This window comes from Mustela lutreola, chromosome 15 (genome assembly GCF_030435805.1).
Source record: "Mustela lutreola isolate mMusLut2 chromosome 15, mMusLut2.pri, whole genome shotgun sequence".
In the NCBI taxonomy this organism is placed as follows: Eukaryota; Metazoa; Chordata; class Mammalia; order Carnivora; family Mustelidae; genus Mustela; species Mustela lutreola.
The window spans coordinates 59,006,397-59,023,934 of NC_081304.1; the positions used below are offsets into that span (position 1 = coordinate 59,006,397).

General features: G+C 61.7%; 2 protein-coding genes across 3 annotated transcripts; one reads left to right on the forward strand and one right to left on the reverse strand.

The window, feature by feature from the left end:
• Positions 1-89: 89 nt before the first annotated feature.
• NLGN2 (neuroligin 2) lies at positions 90-15,175 on the reverse strand. 2 transcript variants are annotated; one of them, XM_059147973.1, is made up of 8 exons: positions 14,273-15,173; positions 11,179-11,881; positions 7,671-7,721; positions 5,402-5,551; positions 5,044-5,229; positions 4,725-4,917; positions 3,794-4,390; positions 90-3,076 (listed from the first exon to the last, which is right to left on the reverse strand). In XM_059147973.1, the coding sequence occupies exons 2-8, from the start codon at positions 11,633-11,635 to the stop codon at positions 2,203-2,205; spliced, it is 2,508 nt and encodes an 835-aa protein (XP_059003956.1). In that variant the 5' UTR covers positions 11,636-11,881; positions 14,273-15,173; the 3' UTR covers positions 90-2,202. The 2 variants fall into 2 exon arrangements, with proteins under 2 accessions (XP_059003956.1, XP_059003957.1); XM_059147974.1 differs by lacking the exon at positions 7,671-7,721 and having other exon boundaries at positions 14,273-15,175.
• Positions 15,176-15,746: 571 nt separating this feature from the next.
• Positions 15,747-16,862, forward strand: TMEM256 (transmembrane protein 256). Its single transcript, XM_059148006.1, has 4 exons — positions 15,747-15,892; positions 16,187-16,218; positions 16,463-16,543; positions 16,642-16,862. The coding sequence occupies exons 1-4, from the start codon at positions 15,808-15,810 to the stop codon at positions 16,783-16,785; spliced, it is 342 nt and encodes a 113-aa protein (XP_059003989.1). The 5' UTR covers positions 15,747-15,807; the 3' UTR covers positions 16,786-16,862.
• Positions 16,863-17,538: the final 676 nt, after the last annotated feature.

Below are 17,538 nucleotides of genomic sequence, written 5' to 3' on the forward strand. Positions count from 1 at the left end.
GACCACCTCCTTCTCCCTCACCGGCAAGTGGAAGCCCTGAGGCTTAGCTCCTCGAAGTACACCCCCGCCCCACCACAGCAGGCACAACCAACAGTTAAATTTTTATATTTACAATATTCTCTTCATCTTTTGCCAGGTTTAAAAATGTGTACAGAGCCGCAAAGGGTTGGGGCAGGGGTGTGGGATTGTCTGGGGGTTGTTCTGGGGAGAGGGGCTGGGCATTGGAGTCCGTGGCTGAATCATGGGGTCCCCCAGCCCCCCTCCCATGCCCCAGTCTGGGGGGGGCATCTGTCTACAAGGTTCAGGGCCCAGGTCCCTAGCATTTAGAGGGCATGGCCATTTGGAGAGGAGCTAGACCAGGCAAGGGGAGGGGTCAGAAAAGAACTAAGTTTCCATGGCGGGAGGTGGGAGAAGGGACAGTCAGGAGGCAGAGTTCTGGGGAGCCAAGACCAGGGATTCCGGATTTGAGTGTCAGTGGAAGACAGCCCCCCACCTCCTATTCAAGTTTGGCACTAACGAACCCGCCCCCAGCAGACAAGGACTTTCCTCCACTGGTGTCCCTTAAAACCCTACTTGACACCATTCTTCTCTCCCAGAGGCCCAAACCCTTTCTCCCCAGGCAGTTCCTCTCCGGGGCGGCCACTGCACACGACCTTTCAGATTCGCCCTGCTGCTATCTGCCCAAGCCCTGTCCCCCATGGCCCCCTCCATCTGTTCTCAGCACTGCTGACCTCATTCTCTCCCCAGCCTGTCCCATGAAGCCCTTCCCCCTGCGCCCTCTTCCCGCGGCTCCTTTCCTTCAGCCCCGGCTGAGGGAAGGGGGCCTCGTCAAAGAAGGGGGTGGGCGGCTGAGGGGAGAAGGTGTTCTGACACTGACACTGGGTGGCTTCAAGGAGGGAGACAGAGAAGGGAGGAGGGACACTGAGGCAGAGAGGGAGGGATGACACAGGAAAGGAGGAGAGACACAGGCAAGACCCCTTTCGCTGCCACTTCCGTCCCCCATATCCCATTTGTCCCCAAATTTACCTGCCCTGGCCCAGGCCTGGGGAATCCTTGGAACATTTTGGGGGTCTCCCCCCCACAAACCCACCTAATCCAGTTTGGCACGGATGAGCAGTGGTCTGAGAACTGAGGGAAAGGCTGTTCTCAGACCCCAGTGAGGGCTTTGGTCAAACATGCATGGCCTCCGTGGGTGGCATGCCCCCCCCCCCCCGACTTGGCAGCTCTTGGGTGGGGGAGACAGGCCGTGGTCTGCCCCCAGGATTTGTACGGCCTCCACACTCCACTTCCGTCAGTCTGAAGTGTGTTCCCACCTACTGGGGGGGGAGGAGCTAAGTGCTAGGCCTCAGGTCTGGGGGGCCGCGGGGGAAAGCTGGCGGGAAAGGGGCTGTCTGCATGGGAAAACACACATCCACATGCAAGAACATGTTTCCACTCAGGGAGATGCGTCCTGGACCCGTGGGAAAAGTTCCCAGGCAGCCCAGGGACAACGGATCTCCTCCCTTTGCCCCGCAGGGAATCCCACCAGAGCACGGTCTTCATCTGACATCGGCCACGGGGGATAAACATGCTTCGCTGGGGTGGGTGGGGGGGGGGCACACAGTGGGAGTTGGGGGGGGAACGACTTGATTTCCTCGGTTCCTTCCCAAGGGTCACTGTCCGGGAACACACCACTTCCAGGGTCTCCATTGGGTAGGGAGGTGGGGTGGGGGGGAGAAGGCAGGAGGGAATGGGATTCTGGGGTACAAATCCCCGCAGAAATTCTTTTGAGGGGGCCAACATGTGTCCAGGGCGGCAAAAAAAAAACACCTCACCCTGCACATGGGAAAACACACCCCCTCGTGAGAAAGCACGCCTCCCCGTGGGAAAACACGTCCACGTTTCCACACAACCAAGACTGGTGTCCCAATGGAGGGGCCGGAACTCCCCGGCTGTTCCGAGGCCCTGGTCCAGAGAAGAGGACGGGCCTCTCGGCATGGGAAAGACACGCACCCCGGTGCGGAAACCCATGTCCACCTGGCGCTCCCGCCGCGGGGCATCTCCGGCGCGCGAGAAGCCTGTGGCCAGTCCTCTTCCCTGCCTTCTGGCCGCATTGCCCCCCGACGGCGGCGGCCATGGCCACGGCCACGGCGGCGCTGGCGGCGCTGGCAGCAGCGGCGGCGGGGAGGGCTAGGGAGGGGGGCCTCCCCCGCCAGCCTCCCCCTATACCCGAGTGGTGGAGTGGGGGTGTGGTAGCGTGTTGTTGTGGCTGGTAGCGGTGGGGGGCGGCGGGGGGAAGGGCCCGAAGGGGTGCAGGGACGGGGGCGGCGGGGGCGGCGGGGGCCCCAGGCCGCTGGGCAGCAGGGTCAGGGCCCCGGGGGCCAGCAGAGGTACGTCGTCCGGGGCCCGTCGCAGGGCTAGGGTGTAGTCGGGCGGGCAGGCGGGGCGCAGGGCCTCGGCGGGGTCCGCCCCGACGCCCCCGGCCCGCTTCAGCTGCAGGGACACCAGCTCCTCCTCGGGCGGCAGCTCACGGCCGGCGGCGGGGAGCAGGGGGCCCCCGCCTGGTACCCCAGAGCCCGAGCCGCCGGGGGGGCTGAGCCGCCGGCACCGCAGCTCCTGCCGCCGGTCCCGCTTGTAGTAGAGCGCGGCGAAGGCCAGGATGTTGAGGAAGAGGAGCGAGGCGCCCACGGCCACCGTGACGCTGAGCTCGGTGGAGTAGTCTCGGGAGTCCCCAGGGAAGCGGTCGTAGGCGCGGGGGCCCGGCTCAGGCTCAGGCTCGGGCGGCAGCGTGGCGGGCGGCGGCGGGCGGCGCGTGCCCGGGGCGCCGGGGGGCGGGCGCGGCGGCCAGCGCGTGGCGTAGGGGGGCAGGCGCGTGGTGGTGGTGAAGAGCTCCGTGTGCAGGTTGTGCAGGTGCGGCACGAGCTCCAGCCAGAAGGCCACCTTGTTGGCGCGGTAGTTGTCGCGCACGCGCGGCTTCAGGCCGATGTGCAGGTACTGCTTCTCCTTGCTGTTGAACTTGCTCCACACCACCTCCTCGAAGCGGTTGGGCTTGGTGTGGATGAACTTGGTGTCCTGCGGCACAGGCTGGTTGGGGTCGCTGCGGGCACAGGAGGGCAGGGCGAAGGAGGAGTGAGGGGGAGGCCCGGGCGCACCTATGGGGGAGGGGTGGGCAGGGAGACCCACAGAGAGGAGGGGGGGCAAGAGGGCCCTGAGACAGAAGGAAAGGCCAAGAAGCAAGAAGCCAGAGGCAGAAGAGAGAGAAACTGCCAGAGACAGGCAGAGGTGAGGTGGGAGGGGCAGACCGGCAGAGGTGAGGTGAGAGGGGCAGAGACAGGCAGAGATGAGGTTGGAGGGGCAGAGACAGAGATGAGGTTGGAGGGGCAGAGGCGGGCAGAGATGAGAACGGAGGGCCAGAGACGGACAGGGAGTTAGCTGGCGAGAGAGGCAGAATCTGAGACTGAGGGAGAGAGACACAGTTAGGAATGGAGAGACAGAGGCAGGGGACAGCCCGCCAGGATGAGAGCAGCAAGCAAAAAGCTTGAGTCAGTGGATTCAAAGAGAGAGAGAGATAGATAGTGTCAGACACAAACTCTCACACAGAGACACAAGCCCGGGCATCAGAAGGAGAGCAGAATGCCCGGAGAGGGAGGAAGAGGCCCAGAGAGACAAACCCGGAGCCGAAACCAGCAAGGAAGCCCAGGCAATGATGGAGGAATGACCGTGTATGGAGTTGGGGGGCGGGACGCTAATGATGGCAGGGGTGTGTGTGAGCCTTGGCCTGCAGGGGGGGCCCCCCAGCCCCACTGGCCCTCACCCAGTCTTGGCGAAGTTGGTCCAGTAGGTCATGACCACAGCGCTGAGCATGACGTCATTCTTGGAGAAGTTGCAGGGGAAGAGGTCGGTGGCACCCACCATGGGCACGCCAAAGACGTAGGGCAGCTCATCCCCATGCGCTGCATCTGCCCACTCGGGCCGGCCCTCGGCCTGGCAGTGGTGGTAGAAGGTATAAAAGTAGACAGGGGACTGGTAGTCAGCATGTAGCTTGGCGGTGGCCACTGCCGGTGCCACCCACTGGTGGTCTGTAAAGAGCGCCAGCAGGGTCTTTCTCCGCATCTCGCCATTGTCCCGGTCGGCCCAGTCCGTGTACATGAACTTGATGGTCTCCCGAAGCACGTCCTTGCCCTCCGGGTAGCCGTACAGGTTGTCCACAAAGTTGGAGACGGTGAAGTCAAAGGCGCTGGCAGACACGCCGTCCTCGCTCTCTGCGGAGTCCTCTACGAACTTGAGACCCTCTCCTTGGTTGACGCCAATGAGCATGTCGTAGTTGAGGAACTCCCCCTGCTGCATGAGGATCTCAGGGTCATCGGGGACGACGTCACCGTCCACCACGGGCCCAAAGGCGATGTGGTAGCTGGGGAGAAGCGGTCAGGGTCTCATCACCTGCTCCCTGGCCTCCTCTCAGCTCCTAGCCTGCCGAGCCTTTCTTTCTGCCTCGGGTGAAATCTCCTGAGTCCTTCGGGGCACGTGGCCTCTCGGGGAGTCTTCCCTGATGCGCCTCATGGCCCCTCATGCACCCTCTCTCTGTTTGGGCGCCTGCATTCAGGGCGGGCTCCCGAGGGAAGTAGGCTGGGCTGGCAGAGGGGCCTGAAGCCGATCCGAACGCCCGCGGGCACCTCTCACCCACAAGGTCCTGGGAACCAGCAAGGAAAACGGAGGCCCAGCCCTGCCCGCTCCCACCCCCATACCGGGCGGGCTGCACGTCCTGGTCCACCAGCTCCCTTGAGGGCTTCCGGCGCAGGCACTCCACAGCCTCCGCACTGTCCTCCCGGTCGCAGCCCACTTTGGCCGCCAGCAGCCGCGTGTACTTGAGCGGCTGGTAGTTGACCGACCAGCTGGAGATGGCCGTGCCGCTCTGGGCGATGGCCTTCTGGAACAACCCTGGCAGGACAGGGCGGGCTTCAGTCTGGGCTGCCTCTGCCGAGGGTGGGAAGGGGGAACCTGGTGGGGTGGGTGTGTGGGAATGGGGATGGGAGGGGCAGGCCACAGTAGTGGGGGGCTGCGTACCTTCTGAATGGTGAGACAGGATCAGAAGGTTGACACAGGAGGCCCCTGCCCCTGATCCGAAGATGGTGATGCGCTCAGGGTCACCCCCAAAATGGGCGATGTTCTCACTGAGCCAGCGTAGGGCCTGGATCTGGTCCAGGAGTCCGTAGTTGCCTTTGGCCGCCTGGTCCCCGGTGCTGAGAAAGCCTGGAAGCACAGGAGGAAAGGGGCTTCCTGGGGGTGTCAGAGCACCCTTGCCCCCTTTCTGGGCAGCTCGGTCCAGCCCAGAAGCCATTCTGCTTCCACCAGGTCTAGAGGAACACCGCCCACCCCCACCCCACCCAGACTCCAGGCCCTCGAGTGGGCTGCCCGCCCTCACCGAGCACCCCAAGCCGGTAGTTGAGTGTGGCTACAATGACGTTGCCGTAGGCGGCCAGGACGGAGCCGTCGAACATGTTCCCGGTCCCCTCCATGTAGGAGCCACCATGCAGAAACAGCATCACCGGCTTCTTCCCGGAGTCCCGGATATCTGCATGGGGAGGGGGCGGGCAGTGGTGGGCCAGGGTTGGGGGACAAGAATACAGTCAGACCGGCCCCAGCACTACCCAGCTCCTGGGCCTGCAGAGGACCAGCCCGGAGCTCAGGGGACATGTCTCTCCAGTCCCTGCGAGGGGGGGGGGGGCAAGACCGGATTCCCCTCCCTCCCTCCCCAGGAGCCCTGGCCTAAGGTCCCACCCCACCTCCTGCCCGCCTGCCCCATGGCACTTCTCCGAATGCCAGACAGACCTTCCAAGAAGCCTAAGAGGTGGTGGGGGGGATCCTCCCCAGGGCATCTGCTGGATGCAGGGGACCCCCTCCCCACACACACACAGCAAATCTCCTTCCTGCTCTGAGGAAGAACAAAAACTCCCGAGACTGACTCTAGCGCTAGAGATGCTAGGAGGGTCCCGGCGGTTCCTCTGACTCAGGCCTTGGGTCTCAGGTCCACGTGGCAGCCCGGTCTGTGGGTGAGGGGTGCCAGCCTAGGGTCCCTGGGGGCCTGGTCTCCTCCCTGCCCTAATTCCTTTCTAGGTCACCTCCCCAGTTACCATGGCAACCCCCAGCCTAATTACTGTGGCAGGAGGAGGCGGGGTGGGAAAAAGCCTGCTTGATAAAGCCAGGGTACAGCTCTTTAGTCCCCCCCCCCCAACACTGCCTGACCCTGGCTTCTGCACTGGACGCCCCTCTTGCCCTGTCCCTAAAGGATCCCATGAATCACTGGGCTGAGGCATGACGGATTCCAGAAGAGGGGGGAGTCTGGGAGGGCTTGCCATGGCCCCCAAGGCAACACCAAGTACCCTTCTTAGCGGCCCCCCATGATTCCACCACAGCGCCCGGCTGGGGTCCCCCATGGCCCACAGACCCTCCTCCCTCGTGACACTCTCAATCCCTGACTAGCCCGGGCCTCCAAGTCCCCAGCAGCTCTGCTCGCCTCCGTCCTCCTGATAGAAACTTTCTCCTGCCAGACGGTGAGCCCACAGGACACTGAGAGGTTCCCCCCACCCCTGCAGACAGCTTGTGGCCTCCAGTCTCTTAAGACCTTCTCTGCCACCTCCCTCTACCTGGTGGGCTCTGCCCTCTCCGTGTCCTCCCCAAACCCTGCTCTTGCCCTCCTTCTGGAACCTTCAGTGACTTTCCAGCCAGACTCAGGTGGGAGCCTCCTCCCTGAAAGGCCCTTTCTCTTCAAGTCCTCAGTCCCCCCCCCTCCCCACCCTGCACCTCCACTCCCAGTGTGGGGGGAGGAGGGGGTCGGAAAGGGAAGGAGCAGGGAGGGGGGCCGGGGCAACAAGAAATTCAAAACCAACAACAAAAAAACAGGATCAAGAAAGAAGAAAGAAAGAAAAAAACAACAACAACCAAAAAGCGAGAAGCTCTCGGGGGGCAGATTCAACAAGAAAAGAAAAAAAAACCAAAACCAAAAAACCAAAACCAAAAAACCAAAAAGATCCACTTTTTTTTTTTTTTTGGAAAAAAAGAAAAAAAGAAAAAAGTTCTTTGCATTTTTTTTTCAAAATTTTGTGGTGAAACTTCAAGATATTGGGCCCTGTTTTCAAAAATTTCCAGATTCTTTAATGCGCTTCAAATGTTTGCGTTTTCTGCATCTGACAGGCTTTTGAAAATTTTAGGTTTGTTTCTTACGTTTCAGTTGTGCCATCAATTTGCCAACTTAGTTTTTTTTTTCAAATGTAGTTTTACTCCAAATTAAAGTTGGTTTTGTTTTGTTTTTTCAAATGTTACATGTCGCAAATTTCCAAACAGTCCGAATTGCTGCCGAACTCTAAACGTTTTATCCAATTCTTTGGTGGGTTTTTTTTTTTCCCCCTCTGACATTCCAATTTCTTTTTTCACTTAAATTTTGGCCGTGTTTGGCTTTGCTTGCAGGTTCACTAGTGGGTCCAACATTGTTCAAATTTCGTTTGAAGTTTTCGTAATTCTTTTTTCCAATTATTACAAATTTTTCTTTTCTTTTCTTTTTCGTTTTTAGTTGGGAGAAACGACTTGGGGGGGCCTTGAGGGCCGCGGGGGTGGGAGGGGCATTTAGTTAGGGGCGGGGCCTTGAGCGTCCTCTAATCAGCAACCACATGCAGCAGCGGGGTTTTTAAATCTACCTGTGTCTGGCGGATTGAGCGTCGCCTCGTCACGTTTTTTTGTGAGCGGACCTAAGACCGGGAACACAAAACAGAGAAAAAAGGACAATTTTGTGGGGAAAGATGGGGGTCGGGGGGAGGTGGTGGATGGGGAGGGGAGGACAGAAAGCAGAAAAGGGGAGGGTGGAGGGCAGAAAAAATAAGCCAAAAAAAGCAAAATTCGTTTGCAAGAAAAAGAAACCAAGAAAAGAGAAAAACGTTTTCTACAACCCAAATTTGTTTCCCCTCCCCGGAAAAAGTCATGCCCCAAAGAAAAGGCTGGGTTTGGGGGGTGGGGTGGGCTGCCTGAGTGGGCTGAGGCCTGTTTTAAGACATAGCGACTTGGCTTGGAGACGTGTTTGCTAATTGCTGGAAACGAAATGGTGTTAGAGGTGGGGGTGGGGTGGGGAGGGGAGGCCCGCCCCAAGCCCCAAGCCCCAAGCGGGGGAGGCCATGGCCAGCTTTGCCACCAGCGCCTCCACTCACGCCGGGCCCTCTCCAGGGCCAGCCCAGCACCTGCCTGCTCCCCCAGGCTGCGAGGGAGGGGCGGCAGCAGAAAGGGCCCATCTGGAAGATCTGGAAGGCAGAGCCTAGGGTGGGACTGGGGGCCGCCTGCCCCTGCAGCTCACAGCCCTTCAAGCCCTCAGCTTCCCACTGGAGTGCTGGGGCCAGGTCAGCAAGGGCTGCCTGTCTGCCTGCGCAGCCTCTCACCTGGCCAGCATTCCTCTCCCATCCGCACTCGGGGATCTGGCTTCTCACCCCACCTCCCCGATGTGTGGCAAAGCAGGGAAAGGGGTCATCAGGTCTTGCCCTCCTCTCCACCTCTACCCTCTGCACCCCACAACTGCACCCCTCACCCAGGCCTATTCTCCCCCCACCGAGAACAGTCAACTCCCCACCGGGGACAGGAGCACCTCCTGCCCCCCCACCCCGGCCCACCCAGCCCCCGGCCCATCACTGCTCTAATGCCGGAAAGCCCCCCTCCCCAATTCGGGGTTCAGTCCACAAATAGGGAACAGGAAACACAGCACCCTGAGCCACCCTGACACATAGGGGCCAGGAGGTGCTGGGAGGTATGAAGTATGCCCCTGGTCACGGAAAGACCCTAGGCGGGGCTCAGAGTTTGGTTCCAGGCTCCTTGCAGGAGGGGGAATTGGTTGGGGCAAAAAGCTGGGAGCCAGAAAGCAGAAGGGGTTCCCCTCGCTGATTGGCTTCTCCTCATTGGCATGGGGAGGGATGGGTCAGTGAGGTCCAGGCCAGCCTCTGGAAGGCTTCTCTCAACTGGTGATGAGGGCCCCATAGGGACCCATTAGGGTTGGGGTCTGTTCTCTACAACAGGATGGGGATGGGGATGAAGTCAGCAGGGCATGTGTGAGCATGAGATTAATGTGTGAGAGTGTGTGTGTGTGTGTGTGTGTGTGTACGCGCGCGCTCATGCCTGAGTCAACCTCTTCCTTGCAGAGCTGGTGTGAAGATTCAGTGAGATCACCTGCATGTGTCAGGACCCAGGCAGGTCTGTGATAAGCGATGGTTAAAAATACAGAAGGTGTGGGCATAGGTGGTGTGGGGGCAGGGTGGACATTTTGTCTGGAGGTGCTGGGCTGGACAGCCCATTGGTGGGAAGTCTGGGCTGGATGGTCCGTGTGAGGGGCGAGGGGATAGCCCACGGAGGGGGACACAGGCATGGACAGCCTATGAGGAGGCAGGAGCGGGGTGGGGAGAGCCCTCGAGTGGAGAGCACGGAGATGGACAGGCTGTGCGGAGGTCCTGGGGCAAATGATTCAGAGGCCATTGTGGAGGGCAGGCTGCTGGGGCAGGGGGCCCACGAGAGGGCAGGGGGATGTGGAGTGGATGGCTCTCCCGTGGAGGGCATGATGGTGTTGGAGAGGGCGTCTGGAGTGTATTGGGATGAAGAGTGGATCAGGGTGCCTGGAATGGGGACGGGGTTGGAGCAGGGGGTTGGTTCCTTGTGTGTATTGCAGGCCTGGGTTGTGGAGGCATGGTTACCACGGGAGGGGTGGGATTGGGTTAGGGTGCACGGTTGATAGGGGGAACAGGGGGTGGATAGCGATACCCCAGGAGCTGGGAGTGAGGTGTTTGAGTGCTCGATCTGCGGGAAGGGTGTAAGCTTGCTGGGCATGCTATCCCAGCCCGAGCTGGGACACAGGGCGTCTCTAGGCAGAGCTGGGGTAAACGATGCTTAGGAAGTGTTGAGGGCTTTGGGGGCTGTGGTGTGAGTGGCCACATGGAAGGTTACTAGGGCCAAGGTCTCTGTAGGGGTGTTACTAGGACACATGACCTGTATCGGGGGATACTGGTGAGCACGGGTCTAAACGGGCAATAGGGTCCACAGCTTCCGAGAGGCGCTGGGGTGTGTGCTGCGTGCGGGCACTGGGCATCTGGCTACGTGGGCGTTGGAGCATGTGGTAAGTGTGCAGGCTGGTGGGGTTCCTGATCCCATGTGCTTGACGAGTTGCGGTTCCCAGGGTATTGTGGTATGTGCGCACCTGACATGCGGATAGTGGGGGCCTATGGTGTCCGTACAGGGGTTCCTGGGTACCAGGCCTGTGTGTACATATAGTTGGCAGAAAACGGCCTGCGGGGGATGCTGTAGGAATGGGGGGTCCCTGTGGTGGTGCTGGGGTGTTCTGGAGTAGTGATACAGAGAGTCGGAAGGATAACATGGGACTGTTCATGAGGCTCGGCTTGGGGCCGGCTGAAGTCGGGCTGAGCACCTTGGCAGGAGACAGGCAGGTACTGTGAGATACAGTCCCGGGGCTGAAGGTTGGCTGGTGGACGACCTTCAAGGATGTTGTGCTGGGGGCTGGGAGCACTGAGGGGGCAGGGGGTGAATGGGACAGCTCCTTCCCCAGGAGAGCTGGTCGGTTGGAGTGGGGGGCGCCCGGAGGGAAAGATGCTCTCATGAGGATGGGTGGGCTGTGCTGTGAATGAGGGGGGTGCGTAGGGATCAGGGGACAGAGCTTTGGAAGGAAAGGGGACTAAGCTCCGTGTGGCGCTGGGCGTGCAATGGTGCAACATACGGAAGGGTGCCTGTGCACCTGGGGAGGAAAAAGGAGACTCTCTGAGCTGTAGAAGGAACCAAAGGGGGTACTGCTCAGGGACAAGCCCAGACCTGGGGTGGGAGGTGGGGCAGTGGCCAAAGTGGGCGACTAGGCAGGGCGAGATGCTTCCAATGCCCGCTTCCGTGGAGAGACAGTGTGTGTGTGCCTTGGTGGGGATGGGGTCTTTAAGCCCAGCTTGGTACCTGTGGATCGCCCTGCAGGCACCAGGACCTTCCAGGGTGGCTGTCTGCGGGAGAGTTCCTGCGACTGCCCGGCAGGCCCCCGTCCCACCCTGGGAGGGCCCGCGCAGCCTGCAGGGACCTGAGGCCTCTCGCAGGGGCTCGGCCAGTGGCGCGAGGCTGGGGGGTCTGCGTGCATGCGTGTGGGCTGCGTCCGCGGGGTGCCCAGCCTGGTGCCTGCGCCCTTACCGTCCTCGGTGGGCACGTAGAGGTTGAGGTACAGGCAGTCTTCGCTCTGGTTCTGCACGTAGGTGGCGGCCGCCTCCAAGTTGTCGGTGAACCACACGGGCAGCATGATGGCGGGCAGCGCCCCGTGCAGGTTCTGCGGGCAGGCGGGCGGCAGGGTGGTGGCGTTGCGCACGCCGGGCCACGAGGCGGGGGCCTCGGGCGGCTGGAAGCGGCGGGCACCCAGGGGTGGTGTGGCGTAGGGCACGCCCAAAAACTGCACGACGGGGCCCAGGATCTCGTTGTTGAGCTCGCGCCGCACACCGCGCACTCGCCCATAGGCTGTGTTCACCACTGGGAAGCGCTCCTCCCCGAGGCTGCTGAGGCCCAGGCCTGGGCTGCCTGGGGAGCCGCTGCTGGGACCCCCTCCCCCCCGTTGAGCCCCTGCCAGCCCCACCAGACACAGCGCCAGGAGCCACATGCTGATCGGGGGACCCCCCCTCCCTCCCCGGGACCCCCCCCCCTCGGAGAGAGAGAGAAGGGGGGGGAGAGGGAGGGAGGCCCCCCCTCGCCCCAGTAGGGAGGAGGGGGCGGGGGAAAGGAGGGAGGAGGGGGGTGGGGAGGGACCTGGGTTAGACTGGACAGAGAAAGGGTCTGTTCCTCTCCATGGAGGGGGCAAGGGGTGGGGAAGGGGAAGGAAGTGGGAGAAGGTGAAGGCAGGCCCCGACTGCAGGGCGGAGGGACGGGGTGTGCAAGAGACAGACAGACAGACAGACAGAAAAATACAGAGAAGTGGAAGAAGGGAAGGGAAATCGGACAGGGCAGACAGAAGGGAACAGGGAAACAAGAGACAAGTGGTTAGTGACTTGGAATTCAGACCAAGTTGCCCCCCTTCTGCCACCCTCAGGTCCCCTGCCGCACCCACCAACCCCAGCAACCCCCATCCCCAAAGCAGGGACCCAGATAGAAAAGTCTAAGGCTGGGGATGGGGTCAGGATGTGATAGATGCCCAGGACAGAACCAGAGGAGGAGGAGGGCCAGCTCCCTGGACCCCGCACGCCCTCCCCCCCTTTTCCAGCTGCTTTATCCCTCCCAGGCAGGCTCTCCTCGGGGACTCAGGAGTCCCAGTTCCCACCTCCCTGGGAGGGATTAGATAGACAAGGAAGAGAAAATAAAAATACCAAGTCATTAATTAGCAGGAAGTAGCGGGTTTGTTTATATGTGTTAATTACTCCTGAGCTGTAATTTCAGGGCACTGAACTCCCACTCCAGGCCATTCTTGGGGCCACACAGTCCCAGAACCTTCTCCTCCCTTCAACAGCCCCGTTCCCTAAGGATCTGTGCACCAGAGGAGGGGACGGATCCCTTTCCCCCCAGGTCTTCCTCATTTCTTCCATCAGAAGTTAAGGTGCCTGGAGGCAGGGGCTGGAGCAGGGAGGGGATGCTGCTGGAGGGACAGATGCGTGATCCTGCAGCCGGTTGCTGGGCGACGGGATGCTGCCCCGCAATGTTACCTCGGCAACCGGCTGCAGCTTTAACCCTGGAGGGGGGTCTGGAGGAAGAGGGGAAGGGGCTGGCTTGGTTATGGGGTCCGTTCAGGGCAGGAGGGCAGAGGCGTGAGTAAGAATGCTAGAGTTTTCCCCAACCTTAGCAGAGAGAAAGAAGTGTATATGTTCAGGGGAGCGGGAGATTGGGGCATAGAGAACGCTAAAGACCCGCCTCTTGCCCCTTGTCGGCCAATCAGAGCCTAGCCCTAGTGACCAGGCCTCTGGCTGGGGAGAAGGGGTGCTGAGGTGGGTTTGGAGGGCATCAGATGCAGCCACCGACCCCCCTCCCCCCCCCCCCCCCCGGCCACAGTCTCGAACAGCTCTGGAGCCCAGATGCCTCTTCCACGCATGGCATTCTGACCCACGTCCTGGGGGCAAACCTCGGCTTTCTTCTCGTCCCATCCCAGCTCTTTACCTCCCCTTCCCCTTGCCGGCCCCCCCACAGTTGCTGTTCTGATGCCTGGATGCTCAGGACAGCAGGGGCGGGAAGAGAGACAAGATCCCACCGAAGGGGCAGACTCCCAGGTCATTTCAGCAAGCGCCCCCCCCCCCCCCCCCCCCCCGCAGCCGCCAGAGCTGTTTGCTGACGCGGGCTTTTCGGAGCCAGGCTCTCTGCAGGTGTCAATTTATTCCAGGGATGAGGACACAGGGATCCTTACCACACACACCCAGTCATGCCCTCCCCCTCTCCAGGTCCTCTTAAGCTCCTGTCTCCCATCAGCAGGAGGGGGCTTGGGGCTGGCTCTCTCAGGACCTCCTCTGACCGTGCAGGGCTGGGTTCTGCTTCCATAGCCCTACCCTCCCACCCCCTCCTACTAACACGGTCTGACTCTGTGTCCCCCCCACCACTTCAGGTACTTTGGGCCCCGGGCCTCTTGGCTTCCAGCTTCTTTCCCTTCTTCCCTCCCACTGGAGCCCTCCCCCCATCGCTCTCCCCTCCATAGCGCTCCCTGAGAGCATCTTTCCCGGCCTCTTCCAGCTTGCTCTGGCTTCTCCCTTCAGTCTTTTTCCATCTCTCTCCTCTACATCTCCCTCCTCGCCCGTTTCTCATCTCTCTCCTTCAAACCTCTTCCCCACGTTTCTCCCTGAAGCCCCTTCTCTCTCTCCCTCTCCCCTCTTTCCTACCTCTGTCTCCCCCATTTTCTCTCCCCATCTCTGTCTGCCACATCTTACTCCCCCTCCTTCTCCCTATCCCTCTCTGCCTTGCTCTCTCCATTCCTGCCCGGGCCTGACTCCCCCAGCCAGGCAGAATTGAGGGAGGGGGGGCTCAGGCCGCAGCCCCCCCCCCTCCTGCAGTGGGGAAAATGGCTTGGCCGGGAAGGGGAGAAGGAGGGGGAGGGGGAGATGGGAACACTCGGGGTCTGTGGGCCCATTCAAAGGATCATTCATGGGCTGGAGAGAGGCAGAGACAAAGAGACCGAGACGCAGAGACACGGCGAGAGCATCCCTAGGCGGAGACACGCAGACAGAGCAGGCTGGGGGGAAACCAGGCGCAGGGAGAGAGATGGGGAAAAGGAGACCCCAGTGGACCGCCACGCATCCCCCTCCTCCCGGCCCGGCTTAGCTCCTACCTGGCTCAGCCCTGGGGCCGTGGTGCCTCCATCCAGGGCTCCGAGTAGGGGGCGGACGGGCTTCGGGAGGGGGGCGGCGGCCTCTGAGCCCCCGCGGCCCCGCAGGCCCAGCCCCCGCCCGCAGCGCCTCACCGGGCGGGGGAGGGGGATCGCCCCAGCCCCGGGGGGCGGGGCCGGGATCCAGTCGATCCCCGGGGAAAGGAGAGGTAGGGGATGGGGTCAGGAGGAACCTGAGAACAGGGAACCCCGCAGTGGGGCCGGAGGAGCGAAGAAGGGGCAACAAGAAAGGACTGGATTGGGGATCCACTGGCTCCGTGGGCCGTCTTCGAGGGACCAGAAGGTGGTACAGGCGGAAGATCCTAAGGGATCGGGTGCGGGAGGAGGTGTCCACGGCAATCCCCAGGGGCCCGGAACCCGGGAGCTCAGGATCTGCGGTGCAGGGGCCGGGATCCAGCCGGAATCCTCGGGGAGGGGGAGGGATCTAGTCGATCCCGAGGGCGGGCGGGAGGGGGAGGTCCAGGGAGTCAGAGGAGGGCGGGAGTCGAGTCTGAAGCCCCAGGGTGGGGGTCGACAGGGCTCCTAGGAAGGGAAGCGGGGGTAAGGGGGAGGCTTCGGGGGACGCTCAGCAGCCAGGAGGCCCGGACTCCTGGCTCCGCGCGCCAGGGCCCACCCGCCCCGCGTCCATCCCAGCCCGAGAGTGATGATCCGCCGGCGGAGCAGCCGCAGCAGCCCCGCGCGTCACCGCGCGGCCGCCTCCCCCGCCCCCTGCGGAGAGAGCGGCGCACACCCCTCGCTCGCACCCGCCTGCCCGCCCGCCCGCCTTCCAGAGTGTAGGGGGATTGGAGACGGTGGAAGGGGGCGGGAGCGGACAGACCGACGGATGAACGAAACGGGCCAGGGCAGGGTGGAGACATCCCCCCCTCCCTAGGTCTCCCACCCTCGAGGCTCTGGGGGTTGGTGGGCTGGGGACGCGGGGGTGGGGAGGTAGACTATAGGGGGCGGAGCATCATGTGAAGAAGGCGGAGCCTTGCATCTGTGGGAGGAACCATCTCGACAGTGGGCGGGGTTTGACGGCGATGGGTGGGGCTTGGCTATCCGAGCCGCCGCCTCTTTTTGGGAGTGGGTCTGGTTTAAAGCTGGAAAGGAGGAGCCAGTGGGGAAAGGGGCGGAACTTTGCGTGGGGACCGGGATCTTTGGAAATTGGCCGGAGGTTGGGGGGTAGATGTTAGAAGAAGCGATCAACTTTGAAAGTGGGCCAATCCGTGACGCAAATCCTCTAGTCCCGCCTTCCAGCCCCGCCCCTCAGCGCTCGGCTCCTCCGCCGCTAATTGGTTCCCGTTTCTCCGCCCGCCAGACGGCTTCGCCACTCAGCAGAGGTTTTACAAAGGCGCAAGTACCCGGGTGAGGACCCGGGCGCTGAAATGAACACGGCCTGGATTGGGCACTTATGGACCTCATTTGCATGGGAGACCGGGATTGGCTGGCATCTCGGGTGGCCTGGGCGGTGTTCGTCCGGCGCGTGACCGTCCACTGCCATGGCCTGGCCGGGTGTTGCTTTCCGCCGCTTGGGCGCCTTGTCCGGAGCCGGGGCCTTGGGCTTGGCCTCCTACGGGGCGCACGGTCAGGGGCTGGGGACGCAGCACACACTGTGACGCCCGTTGCGGGGGGGCTGTGGAGGCGTCTAGTGCAGGGGAAGGGCCTGGGGGAATTGCCAGACAGCCCTCGGAGCCCCGACCCTTTTACAGCCCCTCCATCCGGGTCCGGTTTGGTTCCCAGCAGTGCCCGTGCGTGCTTCCACCAATCAGAGGCGTCCTGGAGACACTCCTTGTCGCCAGGGTACCCCTGGGTCCTGCCGGGAGCTGGGGCGGGCGAGGCCGGCGCTCCGACGGGTAACCTCTGCCTCTCTCTCTACAGGCGCCCAGTTTCCGGATGCCTACGGAAAGGAGGTGAAGCACCCGCGCTAGGACTCCCCGCCTCCGGGTCTCCGGGCGCCCAGAGTCGGGGGGTCGCCGCGGGGTCCGCGGAGGGGCGGGGCGCGGGGTCCCGGAGCGCAGAGGGCGGCCGGCCTGAGCCGTGGGTGCCTGCGCGGGAGGCCAGCCCGACTCGAGTTGGGGGCCGAATGGGATCCAGGCTCCCGCGTTGCTGGGGAAATGGCACCCACCCCCAACCACCTTTCTCTTTTCCTTACAGCTGTTTGACAAGGCCAACAAACACCACTTCATACACAGCCTGGCCCTGTTAGGGGTGCCCCACTGCAGAAAACCCCTCTGGGTAATCTGACCCCGCGCCTAACCTCGACCAAACCCCACCCTCTCCCGCTGGGTCTGACCATCTCTTACTGGCCTGTGTTCTTCTTTTATCTCCTTCAGGCCGGGTTACTGCTGGCCTCAGGAACCGCCTTATTCTGCACCAGCTTTTACTACCAGGCCCTGAGTGGAGACCCCGGCATCCAGACTTTGGCCCCGGTGGGAGGGAGCCTGCTTATCTTGGGCTGGCTTGCCTTGGCTCTTTGAGCTTCCGTGTGCTTGCTTTCTGGGTCCTTCTCTGAGAGTTGGAGTAGGGAGGGGATTAAAAGAGACAGGCAAATAAAGTCACTTGCGTCTTGGTTCATCTTGGAGGAAGAAGGGTAGGGATTGTCGGCCTCTGGACTCCCTCCCTTTCCTAAGACTGAGTCTTGGGTCTGGGGCTTCTGTTCAATTCAAGTTGACTTGTTACAAGGTTCTTAGACCGGAGGGCATCGGAGCTGTAAAGTGCTAGAAGCTATGCAGAGTCTTACTGGAGTGTTCTCTGGCACCTGGGATTCTGTGTTCCGATAAGCTCATCCTGTGGTATCGATGCTCACGGGAACTTGAAGATGACTTTAGGGTGGTGGTTTTCAGCCCTGGCAGCCCACAGATTTATGGAGCCCTCACTCTAGCAGTCAGGACACAGAGGTGGACGGCCATTAGTTATAAAATACTTTGGGGTTCACCACAGGGGCAGATCATAATGTCTGGGGGGGCAGTCGGGAAATGCTTCACGGTGCCCAAGAAGAGGTGGGGAAGAGTAACGAGCTTCTCCGCTCTCATTGTGGGTGGGCGGAATTTCTGAGGCAGGAGAGTGAGAAAAGGTGGCCAGGCAGGCTGTCGCGGCACCCATGGTAGGTAGGGAACCGGAAGAGATGTAGGGGGCAGCCAGGGCCTGTGAATTAGTCATCATGTGTCAGACACACATTACAAGGAAATTTAAGTCTGAACAAGATAGATGCCATCGTTTCCCCATGGAGT